Below are 14123 nucleotides of genomic sequence, written 5' to 3'. Positions count from 1 at the left end.
CCGGCTGCGGTCCTGCCCAGTGCTCGCACCTTCTGCCAGTGCTGGCCCCACTCACACTTACAGCTGGTGGCGGAGCCGCCACTCTCACCCACTGCCGATGCCTGGCACCGGTCCCGATCACTCGGCGTAGTCAGCGGGTGCAAGTGACGGCTGCTGGCTCTGATCACCCCTGAGGGCTTCTTCAACTACCCCTGCTCCTGTGGGGCGACTGGGCAGCAGCTGCCACTCACAGTCACATACAGCACTGGCCCTGCTCATACCCGCTGCTGGTGCTGTCAGCAGGTGCAAGTGGGCCAGGTGCTGTCAGCGCATGGGAGTGCCATTGGTGGGAGTGGGGCTGGAGGCAGACAGAGGACCAGGGGTTGCAGAAAGAGGGGCCGAGTGGGGGCACGGAGGATGGGCTGAGACCCGCCCGTGTATCCACTGCAGCCTCGCGGCCCAAGTTCCTTTCAACGTGCATGAATTCAAGGTGCATGATTTGTTGATGATAGCCATTCTGACAGGTGTGAGATGGTATCTCATTGTAGGACTAGAGGCTAGTCCTATATAATCCTATCTAATAATAGACAAACATGATAATTAACCATACCTCCGCTATGCTTCCCATTGGCTAATCAGGGTGATATGCAAATTAACTGCCAACCAAGATGGCGGCCGGCAGTCACACAGCTGAAGCGAACACGAGGCTTGGTTGCCCTGGTGATGGAGAAAGCCAAGGTTCCCCACTGGCCGCAGCCCAGCTCTGAGCTCCGGGTGCAACAATGTTGCAATTATAGAAGCTAAAAAAACCCCAGGTACCTGCTTTCAGCCAGCCAGCCTTGGAGCTGGAGCCACAACAAAGTTTCAATTGATAAATTGATAAATCCCAGAATAAAAAAGAAAAAAGAAAAAAGGAGAGACTGGGAGCTTCAGTTGCAGGCTTGGTCTGCCTGAAAACAGCCCTCAGCCCCTCATCCAGGCCTGCCAGGCACCCCAGTGGGAACCCCCACCCTGAAGGGGGTGCGGGCAGCCTGAAAATAGCCATCAGCCCCTCATACATGCTGGCCAGGCACCCCAGTGAGGATGCCCAACCTGAGGAGTGTGCGGGCAGCCTGAAAACAGCCCTCAGCACCTCATTCAGGCTGGCCAGGCACCCCAGTGGTGACCCCCACCCTGAAGGGTGTGTGGGCAGCATGAAAACAGCCATCAGCCCCTCACCCAGGCTGGCCAGGCACCCAAACGGGACCCCCACGCTGATCCGGGACACCCTTCAGGGCAAACCAGCCGGCCCCCACCCGTGCACCAGGCCTCTATCCTATATAGTAAAAGGGTAATATGCAAACTGACCCTAACAGCAGAAAGACTGGGAATGACTGGTCACTATGACACACACTGACCACCAGGAGGCAGATGCTCAATGCAGGAGCTGCCCCCTGGTGGTCAGTGCACTCTCACAGCGGGGAGCTCTGCTCAGCCACAAGCCAGGCTGATGGCTGCCAGTACAGCGGTGGTGGTGGGAGCCTCTCCTGCCTCCTCAGCAGCGCTAAGGATGTCCGACTGCAGCTTAGGTGTGCTACCCGCTGGCAAGTGGACATCCCCTGAGGGCTGCCAGGCTGCCAGAGGAATGTCTGATTGCCAGCTTAGGCCCAATCCCCTGGGGAGCAGGCCTCAGCCAGCAGATAGTCAACCCCCAAGGGGTCCCAGACTGTGAGAGGGCACATGCTGGGCTGAAGGACCCCCCCCCCCCCCAACCAGTGCACAAATTTTTGTGGACTGGGCCTCTAGTCCTATATAATAAAAGACTAATATGCTAAGTATCCAGTCATTCAACCAATCAAAGTGTAATATGCTAATTATATGCTAAAGCCACTCAACCGGTCACTATGACGTGCACTGACCACCAGGTGAAAGATGCTCCGACCAGTAGGTTAGCTTGCTTCTCGTGTCCGGCCTATTGGGGCTGAGCAAGATAGGCCAGACATGCCCTGGAGCCCTCCCATGGTCCCTCCCTGGTTGGCCAACCTCCTGCATCACTCCCTGGCCCTGATTGTGCACCAGTGGGGTCACTTGGCCTGGCCTGCACCCTCTCACAATCCAAGAACCCCTCAAGGGATGTTGGAGATCCAGTTTCAGCCCAATCCCACAGGCCAGGCTGAGGGACCCCACTGGAGTATAAATTTGTGCACTGGGCCTCTAGTTGTTTAAAGGAGCCTATCTAGACCATTAAGTACATAAATATTTGTATTTTTTTTCATATAGTAGTTACCCATGCTTTCATAAAACTATCACAGTTGAATGGTTCAAAATAAATCATGTAAGAAATAGGAATTTGTTTGATTTATTAAAATTAATGTGTTCTTAATTCTAAACTCAACCAGATGTAAGCTTGATTAGATTAGCAATTATATTAAATAGAATGGGTATCTTATATTAAACAACCTAATTCATTTCTCATTCATTCATAATAATTTTCAATTGTATTAATCATTCTGAACATATTTTTTAAAAAGGGTGTTATTTAAAAAATAGAGAAAAAAGAGCTCTAAAGTGGCACCAACTATCCACCGCTTTCTTCCTTGATTACTTGCTCTTCATTGCTAGATTTTTCCAAAACATAGATGGGTGATAAAGAAAATGTTAATGATTCTTCTTAGATAATGGCTTGGCTGGGGTGAGGCTGCATGTTTTCAGTTAGCTTGCTATTCTCACAGAAAAAGGTGTCAGAAATATGGTCTATTTGGTTCACTAATATAGTTTAAACACTAATAATGCCTGGTACACAGTGACCTTCTATTAAAATTTTGTTGCAGCCTTTTTTTATCAAGCGGGGTCTTAAAGTATCATCTAAATAAACAAATGTAACTTCAAGGAGTCTTCAGGTATTTCTTTGTCCCTTCCCTTATTAGAAACACATTGGCCCCTTATTAAACCAGTTTATTTCAAGTCTAAATCTTAGATAAGGGGACAGGGTATGGGATAGGAGGGTAAAGACAGAGCAAAAGTTCTTTCTAAAAGCATCACTAATATGTGATAGGTTAACTTTTACAAGGAGTCTCTACCTCAAGGTAAAAATCGAAATCTACATGTGGCAAGTTCAAGCTTACCAAAATGGTTGTTTGAAATCCACAGTAATTTTAAACCAAAACATACTCAATATATAACCTAAGCACATTATAAGCTTCCTACTCTTTTGCCAAGGGTAAAACTATATTTAATAATAGAAAAATTCCCAATACACAAGCTAACATCAGCTATGCTACATCTCATATTGCAAGAATAGGTAACTATAAGCAGGACTTATTTTTTTGTGTGTGTACTAGTTATTAGGAAAATTTTAGATATGCAAGTATATAGACCCTTTCAAAACTTTTAAGTGTTGATGGCACTAGGAGTTCACTGCATACATTTTACTTTCAAAATTTATGCCTTTTCTATTTACATATTTGCATGTATACTAAGTAAGCATTAGTCTTACTTTCATCTGCAATCATTTGTGGTTTTAGATGTTCAAATTGTGGTAGAGATATAAATAAACTTTCCTAAGTTAGAGGAGAAAGTGCAAGAGCGTTTCAAATGAGCAATCAATGACCAAAACATAAAAGTTTAAAAAAGGTACAGAAAGTAGAAAAAGGTGGCAACCACTAGTGCCTCATGACATTATTAAAAACATGTAGGAAGGTAAAAAAAGACAGTAGACACTCAAAATTAAATAGAAGCAAAGTAGAGCCACATATAAAAAGATATTTACACATTGGAAAGGCTTTTCTTTTTCAATAAACACAGGTTTTCTTATTTCTCACTTACAACTTTAAATGAACTACTTCCTCCTGGTTGACCAGAATCCCTTGAGTTACTCTCAATAGAAAAGTTCAACATGATCTTTACTCTTTCTCTAAATCAAGATTAAAACACAAATTTCCAAAAGTGTTAGCTCCTGCCATGTTTTCTCATTGGTATTTATGGTAACTCATCAGATTTGATCATATTACATAACTATGTCAGACCATGGTTTTATAATTATAAGTAAAACCTACTTCTTAAAACAATGATTCCTTGTGAATAAAATTATTTAATATGTAATCTACACATATGAATTTCAACTCTTTTTAAAAATAATTTAATGTAGACTTAAAAATCACAGGTTATTTTTCTTACCATTCAGTAAACAAGACAACCATGTCCTCATGACTGGCATAATGTTCCATAACTTCTTTCATTAATCTCACTTTTTGGCCTCCTCCAATGCTATTAATTCCATCACCACCTCTCCACTCTTCTCCTTGACCAAGGACCTATAAATAAAATCAACATTTCATCCCTGAGCAAAATTTCAAATGATAGTACTATAAAAACTGTAAGTCATCAGTAACTTGCATAGTAACCAGTAACACAGTAACCACTTTTTAAACATTTCACTAAGTCATGAAACTAGAGAGCAAACAACATGATACCTAATCACATCATAATTCTTTAATGTCTTCCACCCCATAAAAATACTATTCCCAATTTTATCATTTCAAAGTAGACTCTAATCTGGGAGAGGGGTGGGAGGTGGGGTGTCACAGAAATTATTTCTCATATTTCATTTCTATGTGTCCAGATTTAAAAAAAAAATGAAGAGAGTTTCCATAACACTTTTCAATAGGGCAAGAAATCAGTATGAGAAACACTGAAAGCCCTTGAAGCTCAGTGACTCCTGATAGGGCCATAGACAGTTTTTCTACTAATCCAGAATAGGTTTATGAGGGAAACATAAGGGGTGGGGGCATCAATCAAGCATTCCCTTCTTTATACATTACCCTCAAAAGCTTAACAGTAATTCACCTATGCAATAAATTGCCTAAGCACAATTTATCAGAACTAAACTTGGAGCTGTTCTCAATAAGTAGATCCCTCCTGAATTAAAAGGTGACACAAACATAAACCTTGTATCTTTGTTTCATCTAAAGACTGAAATTCCCCAAATAATAATATTCTTGGAGATTTTTGAAATTAAGGAGGAATGAAATAAAAAAATAAATACAAAAGGATAAAGTACATTTAGAAAATAAATAGTATTAGTTTCAATTTTACTTAGCATTGAACCAAATATAAATATGGCTGGCAAAGCCCATGGGCTCTCAACCTTACTTCTCTAGTTATCATTTCATGAAGGTTGGAGGAAAAAGGCTAACCAAGAAAACAAACTGATGTGAATCTGGATTCATACTGAGGCTAGTCTAATAGATATTTTAGTTTTGGCCCTAAAATGTGGCCTCCTGCCAGGCCTCTGTGGTTCAGTGGTTGAGCACTGACCCATGAACCAAGAGGTCACTGGTTCAATTCTCAGTCAGGGCACATGTCCAGGTTGTGAGCTCCATCCCCAGTAGGGGGCATGCAGGAGGCAGCCAATCAAGGTTGTTTCTCTCTCATCAATGTTTCTTATCTCTCTCTCTTCCTTCCCCTTTCTCTAAAATCAATGAAAAGATATTTTTTTAAAAAGTGGGCTCGTGCCCTGGCTGGTGTTCTCAGTGGTTAGCGTGATAGCCTGTGGATGGAAGGATTTCAAGTCCAGTTCCCAGTCAAGAGTATGTACCCGGGTTGCAGTTTAGATCCCCTGTTGGGGCATGTGCGGGAGACAACCCATCGATGTGTCTCTCTCACATCAATGTTTCTCTCCCTCCCTCCCACTTTCCTTCAGTCCCTTCCTTCTATCCTTCCACTCTCTAAAAATCAATGGAAAATATATCCTCTGGTATGGATTACCAACAACAACAAAAAGTGGCTGCCTCTGGCCTGAAGATTTATTAGTATTACACTTTCATTCTACAGCCCTCTTGGACTTCTCCAATACCTCAGTAATACCGTGCCCAGGCCTATCTGAGAGAGTCTCTGTACAGTGCACTATAGTAGCCTCAATTCTGCTCAATTTTCTCCTTTTATTCCACTAAATTAGTGTTTCAAACTAGACCCTGCATGTGAATCACATGGAGGGCTTGTTAAAACACAGACTTACACATCCTGCTCCCAGAGTTCCTGATTTGGCAGGTTTGGGGTGGCATCTGAAAGTCATTATTTCTATTTCCTAGATGATGCTGATGAACTCTGAGAACCATCCTATCCTAATATATAAAAACTCAAGGTCCATAACGACCGACCAAAGGCTTGACCAAACACTGAAAGTCAGTCCTGCAGTCAGTGCTGGGTTGCTGTGGTGACCTAGCACTGACTGCCGCTGCTGAGGGCATGGCGACCCAGCACTGATTGCTGAGGGGGCTGTGGATCAGGCCTGGAGAGAGGCAGGGTCTGATCCGCAGCGCCGTGGCAGTTGTTGATCAGCTGTTGCCTCTCTCTTTCTCTCAGGACTTCGCCAGCAGCTGTAATTCTCTTTCTCTCCAGGCCTCTGTGGGGGCTGCTCATCAGCCCTGCCTCTCTGATCAGGCCCACAGATAGGCCTGGAGATGCTGAATGGCATAGAAACTGACCAATCGAAACTAAATATGGGTGAACTGCGAGGAGCCAATGGCTGCCTAGGAGGCGGAACTTCTGATGCTGACTGGCATAGTAACCAACCAATCAGAACCTAATCTGGGTGAACTTCGAAGGCAGAACCTAAGGTGGGGGCTGAGGAGGGTTTTAAGAGCAACAGCTGTTTGGTGTAAGGTGTAAGAAAGCAGTTCAATTTTTTAATGACCGGTTTGGCAGTATAGTGCATATGGCTGGCTATCAGTCCAGATATAGGGACTAGGTATTTTTATCTGCCAAGAGCATCTCCTCCTGCTGAAAAAGGCTTCTTCCCCCCTCCCATTTAAGCAATCCTATTCAATATAATTGATTTATACTAATAAAAGGGTAATATGCTAATTAGACCGGGTCAACCAGCCATCTTCCAGATGTCTGACTTCTTTCCGGACAAAGCCATGGTGGTGGGGGCCAAGGCAGAGGCAGTTAGGGGCTATCAGGCCAGCAGGTGAGGGTAGTCTGGGGTGAGATCAGGCCAGCAGGGGAGGGCAGTTAGCAGTGATCAGGCAGGCAGAGGCAGTTAGGGGTGATCAGGCAGGCAGGGGAAAACAGTTGGGGTTGAGATCAGGATGGCAGGGGAGAGCTGTTGGGGGCGAGATCAGGCCAGCAGGGGAAAGCAGTTGGGGGTGAGATAAGGCCAGCAGGGGAGGGCGGTTAGGAGTGATCAGGCAGGAGGCAGGTGAGCGGTTAGGAGCCAGTTGTCTCAGATTGCGAGACGGATGTCCAACTGCCAGTTTAGGCCCAATCCCACAGGAATTGGGCCTAAACCGGCAGTCAGACATCCCCCAAGGTTTCTTTGATTGGAGAGGGTGCAGGCTGGACTGAGGGAGCCCCCCTTCTCTGTGCACAAATTTCATGCACCAGGACACTAGTATAAACATATTTTCTGTTATTTTATAAACATGTTTATACAAAGCATTAGCAAGTATTATTGTCTGAGTGGCAGAGTATTAATAAGGCCAAAATTTATCTTTAAACCAATCAAGTATATATAAAATTTAATAGCAACTATGTAACCAAATTTCACCTTCCTCCTTTGGATTACACTTCCCGTTGTTACTATTGTTATAAAAATGTACTTTAGGCACATATTTTAATGTCTCCATGAATTAAAGTTATACCATACCTTCACAGTATAATTGAAGTATTTGGCTGACTGCATAAACCGATGAAATCCATCATTTTCTTTTGTTGCTATAGTTATGACTAATAATTTATCTGGAAAGATAGAAGGAAATATCATAAGATGGTTTACCAAGAAAGAAGTTAAATACTCCCACTTTACAATCATTTGCACCTATGGGAATGCTCCAGTTTATTAATATACATAAGGATAAACAAAGAGCTATTGAATAAATAGGCACCTCAAGCTGGTTATACTACTGCCAAATGATGAACCACAGAAAAGAAATCATTTTACTGGTAAGAAAGTGCAATGATGTTTTTGGAAAAGCACACTCTTGACAAGATTTTCAACCCTAAAAAAAAATCACTTCCATAAAATACACAAAATTTTTATCTGTAAAGATAGACTCTCTTAGGTATTATCCAATTAACCAGCTTCACTGTCACCTATAAATCATCACTGATTTATTACACACATCAATGAGGTCTGGAATCACATGCTATTACTCAAAACACTAGCATGTACAAAAATAAAAGATCCAATTATGAGACTGGTCTTAATTTTAAAAAATAAGTTATGATAAATTGGGAGCATATACTTAGAAACAGAATCTTACTTTTTTCTTCCTATTAATGAACTTTTGCATATGATAAGTCTACAGAAGCAACATTTACATCACCCTCAACACTTTGTGTTTTTTCTTAAAGAATAAAAGAAACATCGTTACTTATACAGCTCCTAGAGCAATGGAAACTAAGGAGAAAATAAACAAATGGGACTACATCAAAATAAAAAGCTTCTGCACAGCAAAAGAAACCATCAACAAAACAACAAGAAACCCTACTGCATGGGAGAACATATTTGCCAATGTTATCTCCAATAAAGGTTTAATCTCCAACATTTACAGGGAACTCATACAACTTAACAAAAGGAAGATAAAACAATCCAATAAAAAAAATGGGTAATGGACCTAAATAGATACTTTTCAAAAGAGGACATACAGGCAAAGAGACATATGAAAACATGCTCAAAGTCACTAATCATCTGAGAGATGCAAACACCATCTCACACCTGTCAGAATGGCTATCAACAAAACAACAAATGACAAGTGCTGGCGAGGATGTGGAAAAAAAGGTGGTGGAATGCAGACTGGTTCAGCCTCTGTGGAAAACAGTATGGCATTTCCTCAAAAAGTTAAAAATGGAACTCCTATTTGACCCAGTAATCCCATCTCTAAGAATATATCCCAAGAAATCAGAAACACCAATCAAAAAGGATATATGCATTCCTATGTTCATAGCAGTACCACTTACAATAACTAAGATTTGAAAATAGCCTAAGTGCCCATCAGCAGATGAGTGGATTAGAAAACTGTGGTACATCTACACAATGGAATACCACACTGCTATGAAAAAGGAACTTTTACCATTTTCAATAGCATGGGTGGGCCTGGAGAGCATTATGCTAAGCGAAATAAGCCAGTCAGATAAAGATATAAGTATCACATGATCTCACTCATTTGTGGAATATAATGAACAACATAAACTAATGAACAAAAATAGATCCAGAGACAGAGAAACACCAAACAGACCATCAAACCTCAGACGGAAGGCCGGGGAGGATGGTGGCGGGTGGGTAAGAGTTCAACCAAAAGACTTGAATACATGCATGTTAGCATAACTAATGGACACAGACACTGGGGTGGTGGGGGCTTGTCCTGGGGGGTGGGAGTGGCCAGGAAGGGGTCAATGGGGGAAAAAGGAGACATATGTAATACTTTAAACAATAAAAAATAAAATAAAAGGAACCAGAGTCAGCACTGCCCTGATAAATACAAAGCTTTCAATCCCCATTTTATATTGGATTATTATTTTCAGTCTAACAAAACACTCCCTCTTAGTAGAGCAGTAGATAGATTTAAGGAGTCATTTCAAAATACCTACAGAAGCTATTAAAGAAAATGCTTATTAGGAAAAGACATGTCTTAAAATACATAAAAGAAACAACTGCATCAGCAAGTGCCAAGTGTGCTAGGACTTTTTTTTTTTTTAACCTGAGTATACAGGATGACTAGTGGACTAAGAAAGCCAAACTAACATCTTTTTGACATTCAGGGCACTGGAACAGAGCTATATGATTTGATTCTCATTTGCCTGTTATAAATAAGAAAAAAAAAATTCAGACTGTCTTAAGTGTCCCCTAACCAGTATACAATCATTGACAACAGCACTTAATGCCAATAAAGTAGCATTAAAGAAATCAATTAAAAACAATTGCATATGACCCAAGGTAATCATCAAAATTTGAAAATAATTTAAACCACAGAGCATAAATAAGTGCAATATATATAAAGAATACAGTCAAACATTCATTAGTCAACCCAAAAAGAAAAATAGTTCCATGAAAATAAATATCAGCATTCTCAGATGATTTTTTTTCTGTTAAGAAATTTCTCACCATTCTGATAAATAAATACTCAAGGAAAAATAAGTCATTTTCATAAAGAAGTCAGGCCCCAAGTAAATAAATACTAAGAGTACTTTTTCAATTTACTATTTTTTTTTTTTTTAAAAATGATTTGTAATGTTTTAAACAGTACCTGATTAAGAAAATCTGACATATTGCCATTCAGAAGAAAATTTGAAATAGTGAACACTAAGTTTTATTTTATAAAAGTAAAGAACATGCTTTTTAAAGTTTCTTTTCTCTGTAATATGACTATTTAAATGTAGCTTTCTTTCTTATCTTTTTCGATATAAATCATAAAAATTAGCTATAAGTTTAGATTTTGACTGAATAGATTTTATGCTTACCATTTCCAATATAAAATTAACAGCAAGGATTTATTTCAGTATTCTTAACAGGAAAAGTAATGTTGGCCAGACCCTTGAGCAGAGAGATGTTACCTAATGCAATGACTCAGAAGGCAAAACTAAAAAAGTGTAGGCTGGCAATCTTATGCTAAATGAAGACTCCTGCTGTTCCAATACTGTTGCTAATTACAAAAAAAAAAAATACTAGTAAGTAATTTTGTTAAATGAAGGTATGTTGAATAACATTATACATAAACACCTGTTTCCTCTCACCTGATAATCAGTATCATTACTGTGATGAGAAATAAATCTTACTCAATTGGAGGAAATAGAAGAAGAAAGTGCTGACATGTACCACTCCCAAGCTCTCCAACCAACTCAAAAGTCTAACTTGCTCACCATTTATGAAGTGTTCTTGTCAAAAAAATTAACCTACATTTGATATATATACTTTAGGTTTCACTAAAATTCACACTATAAATTTATCTAAAATGAAAAGACAATTGACCTAGAGCAGGGGTGGGCAACCTTTTTGTGAGTGCGTGCCAAAACCAGAAAAATCTCTGACTCAAAATTCTTCTGCGTGCCAACCCTAATTTTTTGAGAACATGTTATGCCTACTTGATATCTCTTAAGGTGTATGTATGTGAAGAACCTTGAAGAAATAATAAAATTCATTCGAGTGACAAAAACACAGTATACGATGATGAAAAATACATTTATTTTTTAATGTATACATGTACACTGATAGTCCGACAGAAAACTTTATGACTCTGTTTGACATTATCAGTGGGACTTTTGCTGCCAAGAGAAACATAGAAATTTATTCCCCTTTCCTTAGTACCAGTGGGCAAAGCAAGAGAGAAGGTTTCATTTTTATAGAGTTAAATTTTGAATAAGTAGGTGAGGCGGGTATCTTGTCAACAAAAACCCGTTGCATCTGAGGCTGAAACCAAAACATTGGTCGGATCTAGGAAGGCAGGAGAGTTAAGGCAGAGGCATAGAAATTGCTCTTCCCTTCTCTTGTCAATCCATGTCTATGGTCTTTAAGATAACTTGTTATGTAAAATTATTTATTTATCTAGATGCACCTACACTGAATTTATCTGAAAAATAAGAAAGTCGATATTAAGAAAAAAATTGTAAATGGAAGATTATAAGAGAGGGTTTCGCGTGCCAGCAAAAGTTACTGGCGTGCCATGTTTGGCACGCGTGCCAGGGGTTGCCCACCCCTGACCTAGAGAATCAATGACAAATGTGAAAAAAAGGAAGGGAAACTGTTACATATATTAACAGAATTAAGAGATAATTCAACCAAAGGTAAATCATGGACTTCTGTTGGGTTGTAATTTGAAAAACTAACTGCAAAAGGTATATATGAGAAGATTAAGGAAATCTGAACACTAATTGGATATTTGTTGATATTCAGATATTACTAAATTTTTAACATGCTAATGATATTGATTGTTTTTAAGTCCATATAATTTAGAGACAGGTACAAAAGTATTTACACAATTAAAGGATATAGTGTTTTCAATTTTTTTCAACATTATTTGGGGTTGGATGGAAGGCAATGGAGAAGGAGAATAAAGATGAAACAAGACTGGCCATATGTGATGACTGTTAAAATTAGATTCCTGTTGTGTACGTTTGGAAATTCCTATAATTAAAAACAAGAGTTCAACCTTATGCACAGTCCCTAATCTTCCAACCAGAAAAATGACAAAAATATTCAAAATAAAAATTTTTAACAGTCTAAGTCACCTAAGTAAAAGGAAAAATGAAATAGAGAGAAGGCAGAACTTTTCTAACCAAACAAAATTATAATTTAAACAACTATAATTAGTACCTTATCCAATCTATCCACAATAACTGAAATGATAAAGTGAGATGATAGGGGGAATTGGCTTGAAAAACAAACACCCATCAAACACTACCAAAACTAATCTATATCAAAGAAATGCAATGGAAGCTCAAGTGTGGCCAAATGTAACCTCCATAGCCACTGTGTTAGTTAGACTATTAATAGATTACAGATTACAGATTAGAAAACAAATTAAGCCGAAACCGGTTTGGCTCAGCGGATAGAGCGTCGGCCTGCGGACTGAAGGGTCCCAGGTTCGATTCCAGTCAAGAGCATGTACCTGGGTTGTGGGCACATCCCCAGTGGGAGATGTGCAGGAGGCAGCTGATCGATGTTTCTCTCTAATCGATGTTTCTAACTCTCTATCTCTCTCTCTTCCTCTCTGTTAAAAATCAATAAAATATATTTTTTTTAAAAAAGAAAAAGAAAACAGATTAATACACTTTGAATGAACAAGAAACATGCAATGCATCTATAGTGTGGTAGATTAGAACAACCATTTATCAATGAAAATCACATCAGAAAAACAACAAAAACTTCTGTAATCATCTTTACAATATCCTGTAAACTGCCTATCATTTAGTATAGGATTTAATAAATATTGAAGTAGCTAACTATTAAACTCTCTACAAAAATTCAGACAAATATCAGAATTTCTCCAAAAATCAAGAAGTCAATTTATTTAGAAAGTTCAAAACATGCTATGTCTCTATTATGAATGCACTCAACAGTTCTGCCAGGGAAATGCATTATTTAAGAGTCCATTTTTTTATCCAAATAGTTGATATGAGAGCAGAATTTATTACTATTTAGTGCTGATCTAATTTTTCTTTCAAATACAAACCATGGATTTAAAACAGAAATATGTTTTGTTTATATATCCTATCTCTAAATGCTAAATTGGCACATAAACATCTGAAAACCCAGCTGCCTTTGATCCCACCACTGAAGGATAAATCTCCTATCTTCCCAAGAAACTTTCTCTACAAAGAGTCAAATCAGTCCCTAATTATAAATTTGCAAATACCAAGAATTCTACCACAGGAATTCCGAATTCACTGTTCTCATTCTGCAACTCACTGACTTTATGTCCTCCTTCTGTAAAGATCAGTAGCTCTCAACTTTTACTAAAGGAATATGTTTTCTTACAAGGGTTAGCAGAGCACAGGAACAGCAAACTTTTGCTGTATAAGAATGAACTGTAGGAGTTTCAATATGGCAACCAGAGTAGATTGATCTTTCTCACATTCCTCTGAAAACCAAAATGGAAATAAAACCATATTGGGGCCCTTGCCAGTTTGGCTCAATTGGTTGAGAGTTGTCAAATGCATGGGGCGGTTTGGTTCCTGGTCAAGGCATATGCCAAGGTTTTGGGCTCAATCCCTAGTAGGGGCATAATGGAAGCAGTTGATGTTTCTCTTTCTCAACAATGTTTCTCTCTCTTTCCCTCTCCATTCCTCTCTCTAAAATAAATAAAAACATATTTTAAAAAAACACTAAATTGAGGAACATTCACCCTGAATTACCAATTGAAGACTACCTGAAGGAGAGACTTTTAAACCAAGAAGGGCAGAAAGCACCTGGAGACTGGTAGGAAAGGCCAGGTTGGGAGATAGGCTGGTCCAAACCTTACTGGGGGCAGGCTGAGGTTTCAGAGAGATATCTCTCCTCCAGGTGGGATCCCCCTGAGAAGAGTGAGGCCTGGACTCCAGGCTGGGCTGGAGCCTAGAACTGGGAAAAGCTACCCACATAACACCCAGCAATGAAAACGGGGTATCTATACACCAGGGAGAGATGCAGCCTGCCAGAGACAAAGCCACTTTTGTTCCTAAGGGCCAGG

At 39.7% G+C, this 14123-nt stretch overlaps 1 protein-coding gene across 1 annotated transcript in view; it reads right to left on the bottom strand.

Moving 5' to 3' along the window:
• Positions 1 to 14123, bottom strand: part of PLOD2 (procollagen-lysine,2-oxoglutarate 5-dioxygenase 2) — a gene marked incomplete at its 5' end in the record, with an annotated part of 326945 nt that overhangs the window by 187930 nt on the left and 124892 nt on the right. Inside the window, 2 exons of the mRNA XM_081086033.1 lie at positions 4135 to 4271; positions 7607 to 7698. Coding sequence (XP_080942159.1) covers positions 4135 to 4271; positions 7607 to 7698 — 229 coding nt within the window. The remainder of the gene's footprint in view (positions 1 to 4134; positions 4272 to 7606; positions 7699 to 14123) is intronic.

The sequence above is a fragment of the Myotis nattereri genome (genome assembly GCF_964212035.1).
Source record: "Myotis nattereri genome assembly, chromosome: 3".
Classification (NCBI taxonomy): domain Eukaryota; kingdom Metazoa; phylum Chordata; class Mammalia; order Chiroptera; family Vespertilionidae; genus Myotis; species Myotis nattereri.
Note: the sequence above shows the minus strand (reverse complement) of the source record. Positions and strands in the feature narration are given on the sequence as shown.